The sequence below is a fragment of the Staurois parvus genome, unplaced genomic scaffold (genome assembly GCF_062004578.1).
Source record: "Staurois parvus isolate SC_StPar_1 unplaced genomic scaffold, SC_StPar_1.0 ptg000006l, whole genome shotgun sequence".
In the NCBI taxonomy this organism is placed as follows: Eukaryota; Metazoa; Chordata; class Amphibia; order Anura; family Ranidae; genus Staurois; species Staurois parvus.
The window spans coordinates 19,460,896-19,487,988 of NW_028317802.1; the positions used below are offsets into that span (position 1 = coordinate 19,460,896).

Below are 27,093 nucleotides of genomic sequence, written 5' to 3' on the forward strand. Positions count from 1 at the left end.
AGTATCATAGTTTGAGGCATTGACTTGTAAGGGACCTATTCCTAGTGTTGCACAAGGAAAAGGTTTTCCTGAGATCAAAAGCTTCTTTTTTGCCCAAGGTGGTCTCTTCTCTTTTTTTCTCCTTTCCTTTCACCGCCTGCCTGTCTACTTTTGTCCTCCCTTAGATTTTCAGATTCCTTTTTTTTTTTTTTGTTTGTTTTTTTTCTTTCCCCCCCCCTCCTGAAGACTGTCTCAGGGAACGCTGCTTTTCATTCTTGTTGAAGTATTTTTTTGAATACTGAGTATGAAAACAAAGCGTACAAACTTACAAACAATTGTGGGAAATAAAGGTAACAGTAGGACATTGGTACATAGTCTGGTTGAAAAAAGACAAAAGTCCATCCAGTTCAACCATTAAAAAAAAAAAAACAAAACATCCTACACCCACAGTTGATCCAGAGGAAGGTTAAAAAAAAGGGACAAAATTTTTATATATATATATATATATATATATATATATATATATATATATATATATATATAAATAAAATTAGCAGAGTACTGGATTATTATTCTGGTGAGGTAGTGTCAAAGTGACTTAGCAATTGACCAAGCAGAATCTTCGTGAGGCATGCTGCCTTTGGTTGGTGGTGACCACTGGGTGAAACAACAGTTAGGAAAATGGGGGTGGAAAGGGCCCCTGAAAGCATAGGAGGTGGTCAACATATGTGTGACTCTGCTTTTCATTCTACCATCACTAGGTATATTTGTGAGGTCATTGTTCAAGCCTATTTTCTACTGTGAATTTTTAAAGCGCTGGCAGATGTGCTTCGATCTCAAGGTTTGTTAAACAGAATAGTACATCTTTTGAAAGCTAACTCTCAATTTAGCAGTTTTTGTGGATTTCTGCTTCAGTTTCATATTTGATGGCGTATGGCATGCAATGGTTAAGCCTCCTGTTGCATGGTTGTCCACTGGAAAAATTTCCCTTTGTTTACTTTCCCTGTCGACCAAGCAGGATTTAAGGAAATATCTTCGAAGTTTGTGTGTGTGTTTAATTTTATTATTGCTATCAATCACTGCAGTAGCTGCATCTTCTCATTTACTTTTAATTTGTGCCAAATGGGTAATAGAAATGTGATTATTGAATGTTTACGCTTTTTATGTTTCAATTGCAATTTGTTCATTGCAGGAGATTAAGGGTCTTCAAGCCAGCTTTGAAGAGCAAGTTGAAACACTGCAAAAAAACTTGGCTACATCAAAATCAGCTTTGGAATCCCTTAAAGAAAAGAACGCTCTTCTCGGTAGGTGGTGAAAATTCCCTTTAAGTCAAAGGCAGTTTTCATTCTCCTCTGACTGTCTGGACAGTGCTGATTGGCTCTGTGCCGATCACATTCACCCTCCCAAAAAAACTTTCTAGCAATACACACCAAATGGTACAGAGCAGCAGTGGAAAGTCTGCACATGCTCTATGGCAGATGGATTGGGGACAGTAAAAGAAGGGGAGAATCAGAGAAGACAGGATCAAACAGCCATTTTTACACAAGATTAACCCTTTAGGTTCCACAGTGAGTATAGCAAGCATGCAGACTGATTTTACTGTTGTGGGTTTAGTAACACTTTAAACAGAAACTGACAATTTTAAAACTTGAAGATAGTTTATCTGTCAAGCTGATGATGTTCACCATAATGGCAGAGACTTTCATTGTTTCTCTGTTGAAATGCTAACAAACCATTAACAAAGTTAAAGCTTTTGGGAATCTTTCTACAAGTTACTTAAAGTGTTTTAAAGGCAGAAGATTCTTTACTTTAATGGCTGCAGCAATGTGCATGATGGGTCTCTGTTTCCTCATTGGCTCACACAGCAGCAGTATCTATTGACTCCTTGCTCTGTGTGTGAATGGACAATGACCATTCACAGGAGTGCGGCTCTGGTGTGCGCCTGCTCAAATGCCCCCATAGCAAGAGGATTGGCACTTGGCTGGGGGATCAGGGCTGCTCTGCAAAACCATCATGCAGAGCAGGTAAGTATAACATGAATGTATGTTGGTGTTTTTTTTTTTTTTTTTTTTTCTTTTTTCCTCTCTTCATCCCCCCCAACTTTTCACTATCCATTTACAGTGATTTGTTTGGTTGGATCATAAAATAGAAGCTGGTGCTAGAACTTCCTTTTTCCTCCATCCAGGGTTAGGCCCAGGTAATCCAGACCGTTTCCTCCCTCAGAACAAATGGCAGAACCCCTGCTCCTACGTCTGGACTCTGCAGTCCAGGAGACAACCAACTCTATACTTTTACATGAGGGTTCTGGGCTTAGTAGTGGCTGCCTTTTTAATGCAGTTTCATATGCTCAATTTCACTCCAGAGTGTTGCAGCTCAACATTCTGGCTGTATGACCCAGAAAGGCTCTGTTCCTGGGCTTTTGCATAACCTTGACTCTCAAATCCAGGCTTGCCCTGGCACGGTGGGGTCATGAGCTCAATGCTGGACTTCAGGCAAAAACCCTTCCTCCCATTTGGACAGTTCTCACCTGGGAAAGGAGTCCAGGATATCCTTTGTTCAGCGGACTTGGTCACCAGAATAAACTCTTATTCCGACCCATATTCCGGAGCTCAGAGAGATTGATTTTCCTGTAATGCTGGTCATTCAACTACAAGGTCCTAAAACCGTGGTTCAATGTACCAAATTAGTATGCGGTAGAAAGGAAAATTTAATTTTACTGCACCACTTCCCTTGAATGTTCAGACATAAGATCCAAATTGGCTTCTTCAGAAACTGTGCATAAAGGAAACTAATAGAGATACAAAAACACATGTAAAACATCTAGAAAGAGAGTATACAGTATACAAACTACGTGTCTTATAAAGGGGTAAAAGACCCACCCATGTATGGATCATACAATCAACCAGCCAGTGTACACCAGAGAGTCTTCACTATAGATGGAATTTAGCTTCACCCTGAACTGGCCAGGATTATGGGGTAGTCTATGGACCACTGCAGAGGAGGTATGCCAGCAAGAGTAAAATCTTATGAACATAATACATTTATATTTTCAATAATCTTGGTACTAAAGGGATGTAATGAAGTGCATATTCCCTTGCTTATGTGTCTGTGATACTTACAAAGATATAGTGTTAAGCAGTCCTATAGGAGCCAGTGTGTCATATAACTGTACAAACCTGTATATGTGAATAAAGAGAACTGCTGATCCTCTTAGAAATCGGCCATTTTGCCATGGTCAGAGGAGCCAGTATCCTGCAAGCAATCTGTTTATTGAGGTAAGTGCAGATTATTTTCTCAGATGGAGATTGGTGCATTTTCAATTTATTGAATCTCAGGGAATGTCAAAGATTGTTTGACCTGTTTTTATACAGTGAGCTGCAATAGACATTTGGGCATAAATGAGTTACCATTTTTTTGGTTTGTGCCATGTGAGAAGTCTGGTAATTTAGTAAACAGTGACCCTATGGTTGTCATGTTGTCCTTTTTGTAGTTCTTATATTTCTAAGAGAATAGGCCCATTTATTATCTTTAGTTTAGTTTAATTCATGCAGACATGTTTGTACAGTTTTATGATCCTGTGGCTCCTCCTATAGGAGGATATTAACAATATATCTTTGCAAGTATCACAGAAACATGTAGAAGAAATTGCATAGAGGACTTTGTCTATACTAATATTGATCATGGAGGCTGTCAACAAAAGAACACTTGAAATTTTCAATGTTTTTTTTTTTAATTCTCAAGATGGATTTGTAATAAATATCATTGTACTTCAATTACGTTTTGCTCTGCTCAATGGGGAAAATCCCATTCCTACCCAAATTGTTCAACTGAACCACAGTTGGGACATAAGATCCAATGTCATAGCAGTGACATACATTAATCATCAAGGAGGAACCAGAAGTCTTGCAGCTCAGACACCATTCAATTCTGACTTTGGTAGAGCTTCACATTCCAGCCCTGTCTTGTGCACATTCCAGGTGTGGAGATTAGCAGGCAGGCTTCCTCAGTCCTCAATGTTTGGACTCTGGAGAGGGGTCGCTATACCCCTAGGCATTTCAAGACCTCTGTCACAAATAAGAGATACCAAACGTGGACCTCCTGGCTTCCAGATTCAACAGCAAACTAACGTTTTGTCCAAGGATCCCTCTAGCCTTTGCATTGGATGCTCTTGTGACTCCATAGGATCAGTTCAGCCTGATCTATGCCTTCCTTCTAAAGCTCATTCCTCATTTACCCAGCTGAATTGAGAAGGCAGACATTTTGGCGATTCTCATTGAATCTGACTGGCCCAGGAGGACTCTGTGGGCCGTCCCACACTTTGCTTTTGTCCTAGAAACCAGTTTGCCACTCTGCTTTTTCAGGCTGCTAATTTTTCATTGTGCAAGGCCAGGAAACAATATCCCCTGTACTCTTGTGGGATGAATACTGTGGGTTTTTTTGTTTGTTTTTCTCCAGTCAGGGGGAAAAAAAAATGACAGATGTAATAAATAAATAATAGGTTCACCTCCTCCCTTCATAGATCTCTCCATTTATAGAAAGTGAACAATAGCTCTCAGGAATAAAAAGCAGAGTAAAAAATGGGGCAATAGTCAGCACCATTAAGTACCTGTGACCGGTCCCTCAGCTTTAAAGGATAAGTTCACCTTTGGGAATATGTTACATGTTCCATCCGTTGCCCCTATCTGTCAGATTTAAAAACTGCGCAGTCGTGTGGGGCTCCGCCCATGTCATTCATTCAGACTTCCATGAATGAATGAACTGCAAGTCCCGACAGCCTTAGCGGCTGTTTTTTTTTCCATGAACTACCACGGTGCTGTGGAGTGCCGTGGTAGTTCATTGAAGCTTCCTGTCCCTGTACGGAAAGCAGATATGCTGACAGGCCTGCAGGAGACCTGCATGGCATCAGCGATCTACTGATCACTGGTACAATACTTTCCAGGCTCCTTTCGAGAAAAATAATAAATGCACTTTTTTTTTTTTACCTGCAAAAAAATATGCATTCATTATTTTTGTCCTAAAGGTGAATTTATCCTTTTAACTGTCGCAGCACGGGAAGATTATTGGTGCAGGGTTTGTGAGTTTTCAAAGTACAGAAAATTTCAACTAAGACAGCCGGCAACAGCACAAAGAGCACTTCAGATTAAATGTAAGCAATGTCCTTGTGTTGTGCTGATTTTTAATTTATTAATTTATTTATTTTAAACTTTGGTCTTAACACTTTTTTCTACTGTTTGAATAATGAAATACTTCTATTATAGAGGGAAATCATAAGGATATGGCAGCCCAGAATGAACATTTGGTAGAGGAACTAAACCAAACCCAAAGTATGTAATGTGATTTTGTTTTTTGTTTTTTTGTTTTTTTTTAATCAGACATTGAATCGATACTCCAAATTTATTTTTCATTTTGCAGCTGCAGTTAAAGAGCTCAAAGGAGAAAATAAAAACCTGGAGACTTACCTATCAAATGCCCAAGAGAAAATGCAGGTAAATGACTGGCTGCGATTCTTTTGAAAATTGAAGTGGTTCACAATGCCTATAACTACATTCACGTGTATGAGGGCTTATTTTAAAGTGCTTATTTTGCCTAAGAAGAATACTTAAATGCTTAGGGCAATATAAAGGAGCAGTACACGTTCGAAGAAAATGTGTTTATTCCCCAACACTCACACGCGGGCCTCCATGAATATTTACCTCCTGCTGGTAAGATTTCTGTGTGCAGATCCTCTATAGAAATATCTATTTTCACTTTAACTATCTTGAGGGAAGGCCTCTGTACAAATTGCGAGGGAGGATTCTATTGCACAAATAATTAATCATGTTGCCAGTCACGTTTCCAGAGAAAATCACTATTATACCTTTTTTATAATGAAAATTGCTGTGCAGTCGTGGTACCCCAGTAGTTTATAAATCGTGGTGCAGTGTAGAGAAATTGAGCTTCTTTTAAATTGCATAACTGTATGCTCACTGCAGCTTCCACAGCCTGGACAGAAAATGTTCTGTGTGATTTGGCGCTATTTTGCAATTAAGCTAGGATAGATGGTAAGTTGAATGTGCTCACATAATCACAGGAATGAGCGTGGAACTTCTGGATTTCTTGTCCACATGTGTGCTCTCACCCTGTCACAGCATGTTGGACTGTGTTGATCACTCAAAATGCTCTACAATGCAGCATGGTTTGTAAACTACTGGGGGCCCTTGGCTGCACTGATAGGTTAAAATTAACCCTTTAACAGACCATATATTATGGCCTTTTCAAGTGTCAGTCTAATGCAGTTTTAATACATTGGGGAGCTTTAGCTATACCTAGTTCTGTTTAATGTGTAGAATGCTAACTGTCCAAATGGCATATGTTTTGCCTTTTAGTACTTCCCATCTATAGCCATTTAATTTTATTTTAAGGATCTTCAATTGGCAATAACCAACAAAGAACAAGAATATGAAAGTAAACTGGAAGCTGCAACAACTCAGATAGCTGAACAGAGCATGGTAAGAGTGGCCCATTGAGACTTTTTAATGTTGATTGTTCTAATGTGCATCTATTGTAAAATTCCTATAAACTGTCTTCATTATGCATATTTGTTGTTCCCAATCATTCATTCAACTAGGGATGCACTGAAATTTCGGTGGCCAAAACGTATTGGCCGATATGAAAAAAAGCACCAATACAGGTGCCGAAAAAACCCTGCCCCCTCGCCGTCCCTTGGTAGTTCTCAGCCTTACCTGAGAAACCATCAAATGATCCCTGCGCTGGGCATAGAGATTAGTGGAGGAAAGATGGCCTCAACTCATCTCTATGCCCTTTTTAGGTTTTTTTTTTTTTTTTTTTTTTTGTGATCTAATGCTTTACATTGCAGAGGAGAGATATGGGGTCTTATTGACCCCATATCTCTCCATAAAGAGGACCTATCGCTAATTATTTCTAACACAAGGGGTGCATGCATTCCTTGTGATAAGGGACAGTGCAAGAAAAAAAAAATTATATACAGTTTTTTAAAAAAGTTAAACATGCTCGCACGTAGTGGTAAACGCATACGTAGGCCATGGCCGCATATGTAAATGGTGATCAGACCACACACGTGAGCTATTGCCACGAAGGTCGGAGCAATATTCTATCTAGCACTAGACAACCTCTGTATCATTACACAGCTAGCCTGTAGACATTTTTAAAGCATCAACCATGGAGATTAAGTACCGCAGTTTGACGCCATTCTACAAGCGTGCGCAATTTTAAAGCGTGACATGTTTGGTATCTACTCGCCGTAACATCCTCTTTCATATTTTGCAAAAAAAAACGGGGGTATATATTGTGGTGTTTTTGTTTTTTTTTTTTTTGGTTTTTTTTCCAGTGTATTTTTTTTACTAAAAAATATATATATATTCATTTTTAAAAACTGCGCGTTTCAGTTTTCAGCCAAGTGCATTTTTGAATTTTCAGTTTTGGCACCAGAATTTTCATTTCTTTGCACCACTATTCAATACACAGAGGTTTTCAAATTCATGATTACTTTGATTATGTTGCCACCTTCACTTGAATGGACACTGGCCAAAAAAGGGCAGGAAAACCCTGTTTAGGCATGACCACTCCCAGTCAAGCCAGCTAAGCCTTGGTGTTTAGTTGGTGTCTCTCTGAAGATTGTGACTTCTGATGGGGCAGAAGTGTGTGTGTGTTTTGCTGGATCTATTGCTATGACCAGGAGGCCAAAAAGGATACTACCTGAACCCCGCATGCAAGAGCAGAGATGGCCTGTAACTCTTCTGGTTGGTTCTGGACCCTGCAGGCTGAAATCTCCTGGGTACAACCTACTAGATGAACTCACTGACAAGGTGTTCTACAGATCCAGGGCAGTGATCCTCCAGAGTCCCTGAAGGGCATACCCACTGTGTGGGACAAATGGGCCCAAGGATATAAGTTTGTGAGGGCTTCTGTGTGGAGCTGGTGGCATCATGGTAAAAGCACGCATACAAAGCCTACATCCCCATTACGTAAAGATTGTACCCCCAGTTCTTCTGGTTCTGGAGACCTGCTTGGACATGGGACCTATTCTGGAACTCAAAGGTCCAGTTCTTGTTCATTCAAAACCTCAAGGTGGTAGCTACCCAATTGGTGGTTCCTTCCTCAAGGGGATTTCCCGTTGGAGATAAAGAATTCCTATCTACGCAGCCAGCTTTTCCAGGCTCATCAGAGGATGAGAGCCACCTTCTTGATACAGTTCCCTGTGCTCTGTTTTACTCCAGAGCTCTTCAGCTCAATATTGTATCTGTATTGGACAAATGTCAGGAGTCCTTGGATCTGATCTGTCAATGTATCTGAATTGCAAGACCTACACTGGTCTGTCTGCCTTCAGGGTTGCCCCATCAGGATGCAGTTGGACGATGCCATGACTGTGGCATACATCAACCACCAATGAGGGAAAGAATTGTTCAGGTAGAAGCAAACCTGATCTTGTATTGTCTATGGAATGTGCATGGCCCTCTCTGCTTTGCAGGTAGGTATTTTGGTAGCCATTACCTTTTTGTTCTCGTAGTTAGCTGTGCTTTCTAGAAAGAAATTGTTTCTGGTTCTTCACCAGGGTAAGGTAGTTTTGAGGTCTCAGTCCTCCTTTCTACATAAGGCTATTTCTTATTTCCAACTGAATCAGGATGTTGTTGCCATATTTATGTACTAACCCGAAGCATTCTAAGGAGAAGGTACTTAACTCTTTGGATGTCTTTTGAGTTGTTAGAGTTTATCTGAAGCTTAATTTTGACAGTCTTATTGACTGTTCTGTTAGAGAGTCCTCGCAAGGGTCAGGCTGCCTCTCAATCTGACATTTCCAGGTGGATTTGTCAGTTCATCTCGCAGACCTATTAATTCATGGGCAAAGTTCCTCGTTTTACTATTCATATCACTTACCTGTGATTAACTATGTCCCACATTACGCAGGCAACTAGATCCTGGAAAATTCTTCACTAGAGGGGTTGCCTTTCCTGTTCCGGTCTATGAACCTTGTGCACTTCAGTAGTTATCAGCTTCAGGTCTCCAGGCAGAACAGCAGTACAGATGGACACAGGGATATGCCAGCTCATTCTTTTCTCCACTGAGAAGTCTTTATTGATGTCTTTTAACATGATCTGTGAATAGGGGAGATTCTGGTCAGTCACAGGATTCCTTATTCCTATTCAGAAATCATGTTACAAGCAGTGTAACCAATGAATGAACTTTTTTTTTTTTTTTTTTTTTTTTTTTTTTTTTTTTTTTTTTTTTTTTATATGGAGGAAGGCTGGTATCTGTCCCTGTTAGGACATGACAAAGCTGTCAATGATTGCAGTTTTGACTTCTAAGTTCAGAGACAGAGGGCAGGCATCCATGGAGTAAAGATTTCTCTAGGATCCAACTGCCTGCACAAAGTGGGACTTGCTTCATTATAGGTGACTGAAGCTGTAGGAAGTATTGTTTTTATTAACTTTTTATACACTTTTTAGGCTAAATGTTGGCTTTAACCACTCGCCCAGGCCAACTTTCAGCTTTCAGTACTGTTGTACTTTGAATGACAATTGCACAGTCATGCAACAATCTGCCCAAACAAAATTATCAATTTTTTTTAGACCGACCGGGCTTTCTTTTTGTGGTATTTAAAGCAGAACTCCACCCAAAAGGGGAAGTTCCGCTTTAAAGACTGGTCCCCCTCTCCCCATTAAGGATTGGTACCTTTTTGGGGGGGTGGAGCAGGTACCCGAATTTGACAGGTACCCCCTCCCACTTCCACTCTGATCGCCTAGGCAATCGGAAGTGGAAGGTGTCCTCCCTCCCCGTAGTCTTTTGGGACACATGACAGGTCCCAGAAGACTACAGGACCATTCAGGAAGCGCAGCACTACTTGTGCATGTGCAGTGAGTACCCAGCTGTGAAGCTGCAAGCTGTCACAGCCAGTTGCCCACACTGAAGATGCCGGCGCCCAGGGAGAAAAGACAGGCTGCAGGGGCACACCGAAGGACAGGTGAGTGTGTGTTGTTTAAAAGTCAGCAGCTACATTTTTTTTTGTTTTTTTGACCGCGTGAGTGGAACTCCGCTTTAATCACCACTGGGGTTTTTCTTTTTTGCTAAACAAACTTAAAACTGAAAATTTTGCAGGAAAAAAAAGTTAGTTTAAAATTTTGCAAATAAGTAATTTTTTCCTTCACTGATGTGCGCTAATGAGGCTGCACTGGTGGGCGTTGAATGCCAGCACTCATATATGGCACTGACGGGCATCATTGACTGGCACTGATAGTTGGCATTGAAAGGCAGCTCTGATGGACACTGTGGCATTGATGGACACTGACAAGAGGCAATTATGGGCACTGACAGGTGGCACTGAGGGGGCTACACTGATCATCAGGGCACTGATGATCAGTGTACTTGTCCCCTCTGAGGGGAATGCTGCTTGCTGGCTCTCCTCTCCTCACGCGCTGTCAGCATGAGGAGAGGACTGCCGATAACCGGCATTTCCTATTTACATGCGAACAGCTGTGATTGGACAACTGTGTCATCAGCTCTTTGCTGCGATCGGTGATCCGCTGTGTCCCAGGGACACAGCGCATCAGCTATTGCCACGCGCCTCCCTTTTCTACTTGTGTTGCAATGCACTTGCGTGGCGTGACTGGTTCTTTGGCGTTGAATAGGAGAGCCAAGATGACTTGCCAAGGGAAATCTTCAGAGTAGAAATGCCAATAAAATAACTTATTCTTACAGTGGTTCTAAAGCCTACACTTTTTACCTTAATGCATTATATGCATTAAGGTTTTGGTCCTCCCTACCCCTTTTTACTTACCTGAGCCCTTCTTCAGCGCTGTGCATGTCTGCAGCTTTTCTCTCCCCTCAAATCCATTTCCTACTGGCTATGCTGGGACACTGGGAGCTTCTGCTGCTGTCAATCAAAGCTAGTGACAAGGGATCGAGGAATGGTGGGGCTGAGTCACGCTGTCTGTGTCAATGGACTCAGCAGGGTTTGGGAGTGAGCACACACAAGTGGACAGAGAGGAGGAGCCCGTAACGCCAGTGGAGGGACCCAAGAAGAACAAGTTTGGGGCTGCTCTATTCAATTCCACTGCACAGAGCAGGTAAGTATTGTGCCCCCCCCCCCTTTTTACAATCACTTTCACCCTTGCAGGCAAAAGAAAATTTGCCTAGAGTTAGTCTTTTGGTTCTGCCATATTTTTAATGGATAGCAAAGTTGGATTGAACACCATAGCTTTGTGATAAATTTGCCATTCTTTTAGTTGTGGTCGTTTTGAATTTCCAACACATATTAAAAACAGTGGGTGGCTGAGCTTGTGTACATCCATGTAGAACAAATATCAGTTTGTGTGGGATGACTTCTTTTTTTTTTTTTTTTTTTTTTTAAGACACTTGGCTCCCTACGTCTGGAACTGCAGAACGTACAAGAGGAGATGATGAAAGAGAGGCGCCTTTTGGAGGAGGAATTAGAGGGAACCCTAGATGATCTTGATAAATTACAACAAGAGGAGGAGGCAGCAGAGAAAATAATCATACAGCTGGAGCAAGAGAATAAGCGGAGAGCAGAAGAACTTGCACAGTTAGAGAAAACTCTTAAAGGGTATGTCCAATGGAAAAAATGCCCCTTTTTCTTATTATAAACTGACTCTAGAATTGTTTGGGGGTTTGTATGTATAAAAGGAGGTGTGCATCCTCTTCCTGTTCTTGGCCAGGAAGGGAAGAAATTTCTCCAAACTGAGGGCATTGTCCTCTTGGGCAGCTGTCACTAGAACAAGCGTTCCGATTGGAAGATTTCCCCTCCTCTATGGGTGTGATAACACTAACTACATTTTGAATTATTTCACTTTGAGTCTCAATAATAAGTGTCACCAGGACAAATAGAGGTTGACTCTTTCTAGTGGGGACCTGGGCAGTACTAGTATAAAAAACAAACAACAAAAAAAAAATCCTCACACCTTGTGTCTTCCTTCCCCCACAACGGGGGGGGAAAGTCATAAGGAGTGTTGTTGACACTCTTTTTAGAATTATCTGGTACCGCCACACTGAAATCGTTGGCGTACCTGTCGGGAACAGGTACATGAATAGCAGGTGGCAACACAGAGGACCGAGTTTCCATGCTGGACACTTCATCCTCTATGCAGCTCATCATTACTGAATGCGGTTTCCAGCCACTGTACTGGTCTCACACACAGGCACATGGCTGAGGAGTTTGGTGGGTGGGTAGAACCTGATTGGGAACAGTCATCTGATCTGAGAGAATAGTTATCCATGTCCACCTTGCTTTTGATTGACAGCACTGCAGCTGTGGAGCTGGGTGTGTGAAACTTAATGGGGAACTTTGAGACTAATTTCCAATCGGGTCCACCTTCCATGTGACTCATCACTGCCCATATATGGACATTGCCTAATTTGGGTATTGATATCAGCCCGTCACCCTGGACCAACTTTTTTATATTTAAGTTCAGCCGAGGAATCCCTGCTTAATGGGGCTAAGAATAGGGTCCTGTGCGGGATAGTGTCAAATTCATGACAACTTCCCAGCACAGACATGCCTCACTCTGAGATGGCATACAGAAAGTTGCCAGTTCTCAGAGTTGGTCTTGATTACTCCCAGTTTCTTAATTGGTAATCTGGCGGTAATTCTTCTGAAATCTCTTGAAGCCACAGTGACAGGTTCTTAAAGTGGAATTTGTCACCCTTGTCAGTACTGTTGCAGAAACTGCCTCAAACTCTTGCCTAAAGGTAGCTATAAAGGGACCTACTGGCAGAAAAGCGTAATTTTCTGCCATGTGTTAAGTCCACCTTTTCTCTGCAGGTTTCAAACTGCTCCCCCCCACTGGAAATATATATAATCCTTTTTTTTTTTTTCCCTTTCTCTCAATCTCATTTTATCACTGGAAGATGGAGCATAAAAATAACTTAATTAGCATCAGTAAAGTAATCAGTTTGATTTAGCATGGTGAGTCCAGAAACAAAGCAGAATTTTTTTTCATCAGATGGTTGAGTGCCATAATCCTTTAGTTGAACTGTGCTCATGCAGCTATACGCTTGTAGGTACAAGAGGAGAGGTTACATGCTTAGGGTATATAGTTGAGCTCATTCTTTAGCCATTGGAGCTAGTATTCCCTTCAGCCAACATAGCGGTCTGATATTGTAATACCTTTCATTTTGTTTGTTGTTTTTTTTTTTCAGGAAAAATGCAGAGCTTGAAAGAGCAAAGGAGAAGCACAAGAAGAAAATCTTAAAGCTGAAAGAAGAGCAGAATAACTTACTGCTACAGCTCGCTGAATATGAAAGGTATTTGAGTATTTCAGTCTGTGAAACTGGCATTAGGTATGATGGCTTATATTTAATACACTTCTATTTTACATCTAGTTTTAGGACTACGGCAGCAACAGAAATTGACTCTTTAAAGATGACAAATATTTCCCTTATGGAAAAAATTTCCCAGGTAGAAATGGATAAAGAGATTCTGTGCCAACAGCTTGAGGAAAATTCAAAAATAAGTGAATCGTTGAAACATCAAATTTGTACACTTAAAGAAGAATCCTCAAAAACAAAGGAATGTTTGGAACAAAGGCTACTTGAGCTCCAAGAAAGATCAAGAAAAACTAAAGAGAGAATGGCGCAAGAGCTTAATGATCTCCAAGAAACCTCTTCCAAAATGAGGGTGCAATTGGAGCAGAAGCTTTTTGAGCTTCAGGAAACCTCTACCAAAACAAGGGAAGGGTTGGAGCAACAGCTTAAAGAGGTTGAGGATATCTCCATGAAAGCAACAGAGGAACTAGAGAAGAAGCTTCTGAATGTTCAAGAAACCTCAGAAAAAGAGAGGGAGGTATTGGAAAACCAGATTCTTGAACTTCAAGAAACATCTGCTCTTTTGAGGCAGCAGCTTTTTTACGAGCAGGAGACTTCCTGCAAAGCAAAAGCAGAACTAGAGCAACAGCTTCTTGAACTCCAGGAGATATATTTAACATCTAAGAAGACATTGGAAGACCAACTTTGTGATCTGCAAGAAACAAAGGAAGCATTAGAGCAGCAGCTTCTTGAAATCCGGGAGACATCAGCAAAAACACAGCAATTATTAGAACAGCAGCTATTTGACTTGCAGGAACGTTCAACAAAAACTAGGGAAGGACTAGAACAGCAGCTAATTGATCTGCAGGAAAGTTCAGCAAAAAACAGGGAAGGATTGGAGCAGCATCTACGTCTATTGCAGGAAAGTTCAACAAAAACTAGGGAAGGATTGGAACAACAGCTACTTGACATGCAGGACAGTTCAATAAAAACTAGGGAAGAATTGGAACAACAGCTACTTGACTTACAGGAAAGTTCAACCAAAACTCGGGAAGAATTGGAACAGCAGCTACTTGACTTACAGGAAAGTGCAACAAAAACCAGGGATAAATTGGAGCAGCAGATTGATGATCTTAAGACTAGTGCGATCAAAACTCACAAAGGATTGGAAAAAAAAGTTCTTGAGATGCGAGAGACTTCCACAAAGACTGTTTGTGAATTAGAACTGCAAGTGCTTGAACTACAGCGAGAGCTGGCAAAAACAAAGAATGATGCAGAGCAGAAGCATCATGAACTGAAGAATAACAATGAAGCCATGGAAAAAGAAATTCAGGAAATGAATAATGCGTCAGAAAAAATAACACAATTGGAGATACAACTACTTGAGCTGCAGGAGTCCTCTAAGAAAACAAAAGAAAACTTGAAGAAAAGGCTTCAAGAACTTCTGGAGACCTCTGCTAAAAGAGAGGAGGAAGTTGAACAAAAAAATAATGAGCTTACAAACCTAAGGATACATTTTTCCAAATTACAAGAGGAGCTTGCAAGGTATGATCTTGCATTATCGATCTAATAAAACCAACCCTGATGTATGCAAAATTTACCACTTTAACCAGTCACGAGGTGTGTGTGTGTTCGTTCCTGGCGGGCATGTTGGCAGTTGTTTTGCTGTTTGACCATCATAAGGGCTCGTTCACACTAGGCTGTTTTGCCAACGCTTGCCAAACGCCCCTATAGCGTTTGGCAAGCGTTGGTCCGGTGTTTGCGGAGCGTTTTTAACGCTCGGCAAACGCTCCGCAAACGCCGCATGCGCGGTTTAGCGGCGGTTGCTAGGCGTTTGCCGAGCGTTAATAACGCCCCACAAACGCCTATAATGCATTTGAGTGGTGTTACCGCTCCGCAAACGCCCCGCAACCGCGTCGCCACCGCAAACGCCGGCCGGGCGTTTGCGGAGCGGCACCATAGACGAGAATAGGAGGCTTCAAAGCCTCCTGACTCCACCAGAGGCGTCCGTTTTGCCGCGACGCGACGCAAACGCTCCTGTTAGAACAGCACCATGTGCTGTAATGTGCAGAGTTGGCAGAGGCGTTTGGGAAGCGGTAAAAACGCTTCCCAAACGCCTCTCTGCCGCCTGCACACAAGGCTAGTGTGAACGTAGCCTAAGATTGCTTTTGGACGTCTCAATGGTTAAGGAATCAAAGCCTAAGATTTAAAAAAAAAAAAAAAAAAAAAAAGTACAAGGGGCATTACTTCCCATCAGTGCGATCTGTTCTTTGTGCTGCTGTCTCCTGGTTTATGTGAAATCCTCCTTCAATGCCTCCCACCCCCGCTGCCAAAATCTTCTGGTGACGCATGGGTTAGTTGAACTGAGCGGCAGTGACAGGCACTCATCAAAAGTGCTGAACTATGCCTGCCCTTTTTCCACCCAATTCCTCTATTCATAGAGATCATACTTGAGTGTCTATGAATGGAAGAGTGCAGACCTTTTAATCAGCCACACGTCCTCCCATTCATGGATTGCGTTTCATAGAAGATATTTTATGGCTTCTACAAATGGAGGTACATGGTGGAAATGGCGAACATAGTCGACAGGCCTTGATAAATGCCTGTCAGCTCTAATGGTTCTGTTACCCCCGTGGCACCAAAAGATGATGGCAAGGTGGGGGGGGAATAATCTGAGTAGGAAGATTTTATTTAAACCAGGAGACAGAGGCACAATGTACATGTTACACTGATGGTACATAACGTCCCTTGTTGAGTGTGGCTTTGATCCAACTTTACTCTCTCTGGATCAAAGTAGTGCAGGCACTTTTTCAAAGTCACACCGGTTTTGAACGCGTGCCATTTTAAAAGAATGGGCTGCTACTTGTCGTGCGACTTTGACTTTGGACATCCAAGTTGCATAAGTGTGAATGGAGCCTAAGAGGAAGACATAGAATGGTCTTTTTGAGGTATTGGCTAGTAGTAGATGGTTAGTTCTCATTCTTCAGCTGGTAAATCAAAACTACCAAAATGTTAAATGCCAGTTGATCTTCTCTGCAAAGATATTGCATTTATTTATCATTGTTTTCATACAACATTGACATATTTTCACATAAGAGTCAGTTGGAAAAATTGTTAAATCTTTTGTGTGATAACATTGATAACGAGACCTGTTGGTATTCTCTGGTTTGTTCAGGTTAGTAACAATAAATTTTCTTATAGGAAAGAGTGTGAAAATGAAGAAACCATGAAATGGCGCACTCTGTATGAGGAGTTGTTCAATAAAGTTAGACCCTTTCAGGTATGTTTATATATGATCTCCCATAGGGTTCAGTGTCTCAATTTTTATCAGACTACATTGCATAATATGTTGCAGCTCTCTGTAGTGCTCTCCTGTGAGTCCAGAGTGGAGGGGGAATCCTGACATCCTAGGCTCACCTGAAGTGGGTTGAATTTCACCCAGCGTAGAAGAGAAGCAATGTTGCATCACTGAATCGGTACAGCATGACAGATTGGCCTGTGTAGCAGCCTTTGTGTTATACCTGGGCTGAGATTTTTAAAGTGGAGTTCTGTGTTATACCTGGGCTGAGATTTTTAAAGTGGAGTTCTGTGTTATACCTGGGCTGAGATTTTTAAAGTGGAGTTCTGGGATAAACCTATCTAATCTTAAAGTGTTGTAAAGAAGTTGTTGTTTTTTTTTAAATTTTGTTAAAGGAGAAGTACAGCCAAAGCTCTTCTGGCTGTACTCCTGGGGATCACGTTCTGCACGCCTGTGACCGGTTCAGCCTGCTGTCAGCTGACAGGGGAAAGATCCTGACTTGGGATCCACCCTAGAGTCTGAAGTGTCACCTGTGTAATGGAACAAGACCCAGACTGCGCATGAGTACTTCCGTTAGAATACCGCTTCCCCATCCGAACACAGACAACGGACACCACAGCCGACCATACAAGACTAGACGACACCAGTCTGTCTGAATATGGAACTCTTTATTTTAAACTCAAACAGGCTTTTTATACAATACACACTGAGACTGATCATGTGGTCATATGCAAACACCGATATATACAGAAATAGACTTAACACTCTAAATAGTTAATTAGGTTAGCTAGCTGGGTGATGGAATTCACACCTAGACAATGCTTTGATGAATTAGGAGCTCACTACAGAGCAGACAATCCGGCTCCTACACTGGAGTAGAGGAGAGGCCAGCATGATCAGCCCTTTCAGTTGACATGTCTAGTTCAGAATCAACAACCATGAATAGTCTTCATATGGCTGATAAATAATACTGTCCCATCTGAAGTAATTCCAACCGTATTCTCAGCGTGTATTCGTCACCCTGTGCCCCTAAGACACAGGGTGACCTGCACATAAGAGGGATATGGGGAGCTTAGACAGGGGTCTCCCAACCTCTGCAAAGTAAGCTGGGTTCCATGAGCCCCCCCCCCCCCAAAGTGACTCCTGTCACAACCTGGCTCAGCCTCTTAGTGGCGATTCTAAGAGCCTGAGTCAGCTGCTCTCCCTCCACAACCCAGTGAAACCCATACTTCTCTTTTTAAGGATAAGTGTGCACTCAAATTTTGCAAAAACAAACCTGCTCAGGATAAAGTATAGTTACCATGGAAAGATAAACACGAGGCGAGGGCTCAACATAAACAAGCAGCCATGCACAATAAAGGAAACCATAGACCTTCAAAAAGACATATAAAGTGAAATAAGCGCAGCGCTAAAATGTAAATACACCTGGTAGGTGTATGACATATAATTTGTGCATAAAGTCCATAATAAATATATACATAAAGAGCTCAGAGTGACTTCGATATTCCCCAATTCATCACTTTCTCAAATTCGGTGAGAGGCAGGATATAGATAAAATGCGCACTCACCGGACGTGCAAAGGTATCGCTCAGTGTATAAACAAATGGAGGTCTGCCAAGGGGTCCCTCTCAGGATGGAAATGGAATCCACCAGGGATGAATGGATGTCGTCAGGATGGATATTCAACCGGAGGTCCACTTTAAGGACATGGGTGCATCCTCTTCAATGTAATGGGATAGTCACCAGGGGGGGCTCTAGGGGATTAAATGCTCAGTGCAGAAGCACTCCAGAAAATGAGCTCTTTATATATACAGTATATATTTATTATGGACTTTATGCACGAATTATATGTCCTACACCTACCATGACTATTTACATTTTAGCGCTGCACTTATTTCACTTTATAGTTACCATAGGCTAGCAAGGCTATGGGGGGTTTGCAATATCTCCTGATGGTCAGTAGAAGTGATTGCTGCATAGCATGTCTGGAGTTCTGACCTCTGGGAAATTGTAACCTGTACATTTTTGACTTTTTCTAAATTGGATGCGGGGCTCTGCCCTAGAGCATGCCACATTGTATTTTGGGGTCTTGACAATCTGTTGTGTTGCACCCTGCATTTTACTGCCTACACTGTGGTGTTTCTTTAGCAGATCTTTCTAACATCAGGAAGGAAAATGATACAGGCAATTCTTAGTCTTTATACAATATAGTATCGTGAAACAATAGGTTTGAAAGCTGTTTCCAGTCAGCGCCTACAGAATGTGTTTGTGTAGTTTAGAAGTGTTATAGGGACTTGTTTACTGTGAATACTCAAATAATATTTGTATTACAGCAACAATTGGACGCCTTTGAAGCTGAGAAAAATGCCTTGCTTAATGAGCGTGGAGCAGCACAGGATGAACTGAACAAACTCAGTGAAGCATATGCAAAGCTGCTTGGTCATCAGAATCAAAAACAAAAGATAAAGCATGTTGTCAAACTCAAACATGAAAACATTCAACTAAAACAGGTGCAGTACAAGTTACACTTTCTCATTTTGAACAGCAGATGGCGGTATGAAACTACTATCGTTTTGGTTGCATATAAACAATGAACTTATTTTTTTGTAACCACAGCATACGTTGTTCATTTTTAGATTGTTGGTTATGCTCCCCATCCATGTGATTGGACAGTGGCAAAGCCTGAATTGGCCTTGCAAATCCCACACACTCCCAGCATTGCGTCAGTTGTTTATGCTCCATCACCTACAGACACTAATAAACAAAAATTTCTTCACTCATCCTAAACCCCCCTCAACCCGAGCTGCTGTAAGAAGTTTAATAAAATGTTAATATGCAACATACAGCGCTTCCCAAAATTAAAATGTATAAAATGCCAATAATTCATATCCTATAACAAAGTTCTACAAACACAGTGCATTAATTCAGTATATCAGTGCATGAATGAATATAAACAAAGCTGTGCAGATCAATAACCATACATGAATGAATATAAACAAAGCTGTCCAAAGCAATAAAAGTGTATTAGATCAATACATCAATAGTCCATCAAACAAGCAATGCAGTGAAAAAATATTGTGTAGAATTGATCCACCTGTAAATCAATTAGAAGTCCATAAACCATGCAGTCTTTAAAGCAAACATCTTCCATAAGGTGAGAAATGTATCAGCAAATCTTCAGTGTGCTAAAATGCTTGTGCTTCACACCCTTCAGGAAGCATACCAATAGTATAACTTAATCGCCAGATTTGATTGACCACTTGTTGCAAAATGGCCAAACAGTGCAGGTAACTTTGCCCAAAAGCACAGGAATCCCTTGGTTCCTACTATCTTCATAACACTTATGAAAGGCGTGTCCCATTCATACAAGTAGAAAAGGAGAAAAACTCAGTTTAAAACCATTTGTTTATTAAAAGTAACAAAAACAATCCAGCAGTGCTCAGATGTGAATTGAGCACCACACTAGTGCACTTCCTGCTCTGCAAGCCCCACCCAACATGTTTTGTCAATACGGACATCATCAACAGGGTGATTTTACTGTTGTGGATTTAGTAACACTTTAAAGTGTTTGTAAAGTCTGTCTTTTTTTTTTCTTATAATACTAAATACCCTTTTTAGGCTTCTGTGCCGTCGTGTAGTTTGCTCTCTCTTTCCAGAGCTCTGGACTGATATTCCTCTCTGATGTATGTAATTACATCAGAAGTGGAAGGTTTACACTTTGATCTTGTATGCTGATTGGCTGAACATGTTAAAAAGCAAAAACAAAATAGAGGATGGGGAGCAGCTACAGGGGAATAGCATTGCTCCTGCTCCACAGGAGGGGAGATGGGCAGAGGAAGAGGAGGGAGCAGGATGACAAACACTTAATCTGCCCACACTATCGTGGCCATAATTGGTGTGGTCAGTTTAAACAGGGGAACCCAGGAACAGGGAGGATCGATCAGGTATTGTATTGTGCTATTGTCCTTTAAAGGGACAGGAGCATGTGTGTTGTGTGTTGTTTTTTTTTTTTTTTTTTGTGTTCGGGGGGGGGGGGGGGGGGGGGGTTTGTTGTGGGGGAGTGGTTGCGACCACTTTTTAATGCCTTTCATGATTTTTAACCCCTTGACGCCAACGTCTCATAAATGTGTGGCCTAACGGAACTGGACTTTTTTCCGTGGGGCCGCATATTTGCGTACCTGTCTTTGTGCTGGAAGCACACCGCACTGCACGCTCCCAGCACAAAGACCGCGATGTCACTGAGAGCCCTGGGTCCCATTCTAATAATTCCGGGTCACATGATCGCTGTGATGGCCTCTGATTGGCTATCAGTGATCAGTCACTGTGCAGCCCAGCCCCCTTGTTTTTTTTTTTTTTCTCTCTGTGAATGGAGAAGAGATGCATTGTATCTCTCTAAGTCCTGGCATAGAGAGAAAAAAAAAAATGTTTGTTAAAAAAAAAAGATAGATAAATAACATAAAAAATACCTAGATCAAGGTTTGATCTAGTTCAGTGCCAGAGTTATTGTTTGGGTCAGGGTCAAAGTTCAGGATTAAAAAAAAAAATTGGTGTCAGTGTGTTTTTAGGTAAAAAAAAAAAAAAAGACAAAAACAAAATGCGCACTATTGTTTCTGGGCTGTACTATGGGTACACACAACAAATAACATACATATATATGGTATCGCTGCGATCGCCAAGAGCTTGAGAATTTATCTTGGGTTGTTCTTTTGTGGTAGGCTATGGTAGTAACAAGAAACACACAGTAAAAAAAAACAAACATTTTTTATTTAGCTATTTTGGGCCAGTTTTCCTTTTGATAATAAAAAAAAAAAAAATCAGGAGATATCCATTACCATTTACCACCAAATGAAAGCCCAATTTGTTATGAAAAAAACGCGGTATAATTCACCTGGATGTACAAAGTAGTGGTGGTGATATGTACGGTTTTACTAACGCATGTCAATGTTGCAAAATTGTTCTTAGGCATTTAGATTTGTTTTACCCTTAGTCGTGAAGGGGTTAAGGCTCTGCTGTGTTCAGAGAAGGTTGCCCCTTTCTGGGATCCCTAGTGCTTATTCTTGCCCTCTGGGCTGTGTGGAACGTGGCTTTCACCGCCCACCTGCAGTAAATGTTCTGTGGGCAGCCTGCAAGTAGGTGATGCATTTCTCTTCATTAAGGTAATAAACTTTTACATGCCGCTTCCCCCCCCCCCCCCAGCAGCTACTCTCCCCTCTGCCGACTCGCAGGCTTGTATATGTCACAGATAAGTATAAGATGTTTATTTTAATGAAGAAAAAAAAATGTACAATTGCTTTAAATATACCTGACTCAATATTCAGAAATTGAAGTAAATGGACAGTATTGGTTTTATTTACAATTGTAACCTGAGTGGTTATTGGTTTTATAACGGAGCTTTTTTTTTTTTTTTCGTTTCTCCATCTTTATTAAATCATTCAGGAACTTGCAAGGGTGAGGTCTGAATTGTCGAAAGAAAAGCAAAATGAAAGGCGGCTACAGGCTCAGCTAAATGATTTGAGGGGAGTAAAGCAGTTTGATCCAGACAAAGCTTTTCAGCATGATGTCAAAAGAAACATTCACCAAAGAGCTCCATTGAAAGATGGTAAGAGTGGTGATGCTAATTAAAAACAAAAGCAAAAAAAAAAATGGATGCATAGAAAAGAGACAGACATGATCTGTCTTGCTTTGAGGCTTCAAGGCTTTTTTTTTTTTTTTTTTTTTTTTTTTTTTTTTTTTTGTTATACCTGCCATTATTCTAAAAGTACACTCCAGCTTGTTTGGGACAGACTGGAAAATCTGTCAGGTTATTACTACCCTGGACCTCACTACCTACTAATGTCTGCCACAATCTGTTAAGTGCCCAAACCTGAAAGGGGGTATTAACCCCACCTTCGGTCTAAAAGCACTAATTGTCTTCATCTAAGCTCAGGAATTCCCTAAGGAATCTATCAGGTGTATTGTCATGCTTCTACATCAAGGAGACTACATCCCTCTGAATGCAGCAGCTGTTCAGCCAACAAAACTTTGATGAGCTTGCTGAAATTCACATTGTATATGGCCAGCTTTACATGACCTCCTATGAGGGACAGTCAACACAGGTTTTCAGACGACTATGCTTACGCCAGCATTTTTCTTCCCCAGGAAATGCTATATACTCTCTGGTCCCAAACTTGTATTATTATTCAGTCCAAAAGGAGTCAAACTCTACACCTTTGCATGAGAACCCTGGTTCTGATGATGGCCTCCTTCACCTCCAGACCCATACAACGCACCATTCTGTTGCCATTGGCCAAATTGGTTTAGTCCCTAGACAAGCTGATTTGTCTAGCACTGAGGACCAGTAATTATCTGGCTTAGTGGTTCCTGAATCAAGCACTGGCATCAGTCCTTTTCTTCCTGTCTTGAAATATCCTTGCAATGGTTGCCAGCTTGTTGGGACAGGGGAGGAGTCCTGGGCACCCTGTCCATGCCAGAGATTTGGAAGTCTGAGGAAACTCCTCCCAGTCAACATCCTAGAATTTTTGGGCAGTTTTGGCTGTCCCTGGGTTGTGGAATTATCCAGTGTGGGGGTCATCTAAACTGGGTTCAATCAGACAATGCCACAAGTCTCGCTATAGCAAGATAGATAGAGCAAATCCTAATTAAAACTCCTATTCCAACTGTTCACATCCCAGGTGTAACCCATCCTAGAATTCCTCAGCTGGCAGTCTCTAGTTCTGGGGGAGGGGGTCACATATTCCAGGACCTATATTAAGGGTGGAAAATGTAAGATGTGGACCCCTAGGTTCAACACGCTGGACAGGTTTGATGCTTTGGCGACAGTGAGATTTGTACACCCTGATCTATGCATTTCTTTCCACCTGTTTTTACAGCTTTAAGATTGAGAGCAATTCCAGTGATCCTCATAGCTTCAGATTTGCCACAACAGATGTTTGTATTTGTACTTGGTAAGACACTTTTGGCAAATGCTCCGTGGGTTCTTACAAATTGTCTCAAGGACAGATTTACTCTCCTGATTCAGTCACTGGCTTTAATGGGATGTTTAATCCCAAGTTCTGAATCGGGTATCCCTACCTGTTATTCCCACAATGTTAAAAGCTATGAACTCTACTCCTCAAAGTCTTGTATGTAAAAGGCATACTTCACTTGGTGTGATTCTCAAGGCTCCTGCAGACTCCCTGTGGGACCTATCCTCTTCTACAGCTGGTTCTGGACCAACATTTTACTCTCAGCAAAATTAGAAACAAGATAGCAAGAGCAGTGACCCAACCCCTGAGACCATCGGCATCTCATTTTTGATTAAGACCTTCAGGGTGTCTCCCATGTGGCTCCATTATGTTCATTCCTTGTGATTCCCTGAGAACTGAATATTGCTCTCACAATACTTGTGCCCTTTGAACCCATCAAAGATGTTGCCTTTACACTGCACTTACAAGGGGGTGTGTGTTTTTTTTTTTTTTTTTTTAAACCGCCTTTTCTGCAAGATAAATTCATTAGCCTATACACTCCTCGTAAAGAACCTTTTTTTAGTCTTGCAGAAGGACATGGTAGTTTCGAGGCCCATGTCATCTTACCTAAGTTAGTTTTAAACTTTTCACTTCAACCAGGACATCGTCGTCCCATCCCTCAGTCCAACCTCAGCTCATCAAAGTGAGTATTTCCTCCATCGCCTGAATGTGGTTCAGACTGCAATTTTTTTTTTTTTTTCTTTATTATTAATTTATTTTTGTAGATACTGCTTCCATCATCCAGATGATCCCAGATCACCCATTTATCATCCCAGACGGTCCCTGTAAAGGGTGCACCAGCCTGTCGTGCCATCATCTCTAGGTGGCTCAAACCATTGTTCAAGCTTGTTCTTATTCTCTCAAGCACTGAATTTCACTCTTTTTTTTTTTTTTTTTTTTTTTTTTTTTTTGTTTGTTTGTTTTTTCCCCCTCAAGGCATGCCCGTTAGGTCTGTGAGCTCCTTTTGGACTTTTTGGAATCAGACCTGCATTTAAAAGATTTGCATTGGTGACACCTGGTCTTCTGTTCACATGTTCTAGCTGGTAGATATTCAGGACTTAATTTTCAGTGTAAAGTCCTTCAGTTGGCTTATCCTTATTGCTTCGCAAATTTACAAGCTGGAATAAAAATAGTTTTCTTTGGCCTGTTAGCAGATGTTTTGCCATTTGTGCTCACTATACAATTATTTTCTGGGAGTCCATTGGGGTCCTCTGTGTTTAGGATTATGCTGTCAGTACTGCTTTGCTATCCTGGGATGGCATACAGTTTCTTTGTTCGCCAGTGTTTCATTTCACCTCTGAATGTTTGAGTTCCTAAAGGATGATTAAAATGCAAGAAAGCGATTTTACGATGAGTACAAAAATTCTCTTTCCTGCCAAGGAATTTGAAATGTAGCCTATTTTGCGATCCACACCACCTGATAGATGGCACAGAAAGGACTTCAGTGTCATGTTTTCTCTACAAATGTTGAGTGCCCTCAGCTAAGCATAAGTAGACATGTTGTCATTCTATTAACCCTTTTATCCTGTTGGCAAACTTCCAGTGCTAGATCAGTGCACCATTCAAGTAGAACCTGCTGTTATTTTCCCAATCTTAGTATTGTGTAAACCATGCACAGTAGGCCTAACATAAAAATTTGTACTACCTTTTTATATTCTCGTTTTACGATCTGTATTTAAAATGCATTACATTTAACAAATGTTAACTTGAATTTATTTATATTTAGCTAGAGGCTGTCTTTAACCCTGTCATTAAAGCTATGCTCAAAGTTAATTCCTTACCTGAAAGCGGAACTAAACTCTCCTATGATAAACAGCGAAGGAAGCTTTTGTCAGAGGTTATAAATTACTGTTTTTTCTTATAGTTACCTGGGATAGCCAGTAAGTAATTGTGAAAATTGTGGATACGTGACTGGAAAAAAGTCTTCTTTTTAAAGCTTACAAAATATTTCTGACCAAGTAACTTTACTTTTTTGCTTTTTCTTAACAGGGAACCGAAATATGTCCTGAGGAGTCTGTTGCTGATAGCAGATTGTAATTTTGTGTAACGAGTGGGTTTTTTAATTTTTTTTTTATCTTTCAAAATTTGTTTCAAGTTATAAAGTACACCTGGGGTGTTTAAATTTATGTAGGCAGCCATTGTTGGTCTCCTGATTAGTGACCTGGCCGTACACAGAGTTGCACAGCAAAATTGCCAACCAGCAACGGAAAGATTTTTACACAGTCTCCACTACCGATCTGCTAGCAGATTTTTAACATTGTAGATTTAGCTCCACTTTGTGTTTAGCTTTGCATTGGTAAAACCAAACCATATTGCAAGAAATCCTTAATGCAAGAAAATGACACCTACTTGTATATGCAGTTGTGCTACTTTTGTTCTTCTGCACAATCTGTATGTTTAACAGGGTTGTCAAATGACAGGATTTGATCATGTATTTTTGCAGTTAAATTTACTAGGAGAATTGTAAAAATGTATAATATAAACCTTATTTAAAAACCAGACTTTTTTTTATTTTTGGACCACTAGTATTTGTTTATTGCAACTTGGCTGCACATTAATAACTGCACACAGCAGAATACAAAGTAGGGCCACTGGGTCAGAAGGCAGAAAGTAGTGACCAGAAGGGAAACTGTAGCAACCCACATATTAGTTGATCCTTTAGTCATGACCGGTATACAAAAGAGTTGAGCAGGGGGCTTGTTGTTTTTAAAACACTCAGTACTACAGTGTGCTGAATGCATACTTTTTTTTTTTTTTTTTTTTTTTTTTTTTAGGTTTGTAAAATGAAGTTCAGTAAATGTCCTAAAAATAAATGTCTATCTATTTGTATTGAAAATTGCTGTCATTGGTTGTAATCTATGCACTAGAATTGCTTTTTTTTTTTTTTTTCTTTGTAAAAGACTTTATTCTCTGCATACTTTTTATATAAAAGAATTTTATGATATACCATGTATTCACTATGCAAAATTGTTTACAGTTCCTAAAGCTTGTAAAAATGATACCAAGGGTAACAAACTGTGTCCACTCTCTGTTCAGTCTTTTTTTTTTTTTTTTTTTTTTTTTTTTTTAATGGTTCTGTCAATATTTTTAACTTTGTGTGTGTGTTTGTTGTCTTCTGCTATATCCCTTTTTGTTTTTAAAGGCAAATTGTGTAATTTGTATTAGACATGAATTTTTGATTTATATACTTGGTATACATTTTATATTTATACAATGTACTGCATAATAAAAGTTGAACCCTTCATCCTGCTATGGATTCAAGCGCCACTTTTTATTCTAAAACATTAGTACATTATCTGCCAGGTTTGAGTCTGCAATGCCATACATAAACAGCTAATTGTTACCCACACCTTTATTGAGATGTGTGGTAAGCAGAGGTGTGAAACTTGCAGGGTAAAACACCAAGGTGGTACAACCACACACTGAGTTCTGCACATCAGACAAACCCATGTCATGCATATTTTATGGTGACTGGACCACAAAGCTGGGGAATTACCTACCATCTGACCACCTGAAGAAGCCTTTGGATTAATGGAA

General features: G+C 40.7%; 1 protein-coding gene across 1 annotated transcript in view; it reads left to right on the forward strand.

Annotated features, from left to right (window-relative positions):
* The window catches only part of HMMR (hyaluronan mediated motility receptor), a 62,946-nt gene extending 36,146 nt beyond the window's left edge, over nucleotides 1-26,800 (forward strand). Inside the window, exons 7-17 of the mRNA XM_089663651.1 lie at nucleotides 1,172-1,283; nucleotides 5,238-5,303; nucleotides 5,392-5,465; nucleotides 6,381-6,467; nucleotides 11,346-11,557; nucleotides 13,150-13,254; nucleotides 13,333-14,799; nucleotides 16,456-16,534; nucleotides 18,886-19,062; nucleotides 21,989-22,151; nucleotides 25,546-26,800. Coding sequence (XP_089519777.1) covers nucleotides 1,172-1,283; nucleotides 5,238-5,303; nucleotides 5,392-5,465; nucleotides 6,381-6,467; nucleotides 11,346-11,557; nucleotides 13,150-13,254; nucleotides 13,333-14,799; nucleotides 16,456-16,534; nucleotides 18,886-19,062; nucleotides 21,989-22,151; nucleotides 25,546-25,565 — 2,562 coding nt within the window. The 3' untranslated portion in view covers nucleotides 25,566-26,800. The remainder of the gene's footprint in view (nucleotides 1-1,171; nucleotides 1,284-5,237; nucleotides 5,304-5,391; nucleotides 5,466-6,380; nucleotides 6,468-11,345; nucleotides 11,558-13,149; nucleotides 13,255-13,332; nucleotides 14,800-16,455; nucleotides 16,535-18,885; nucleotides 19,063-21,988; nucleotides 22,152-25,545) is intronic.
* The last annotated feature ends 293 nt before the right edge of the window (nucleotides 26,801-27,093 follow it).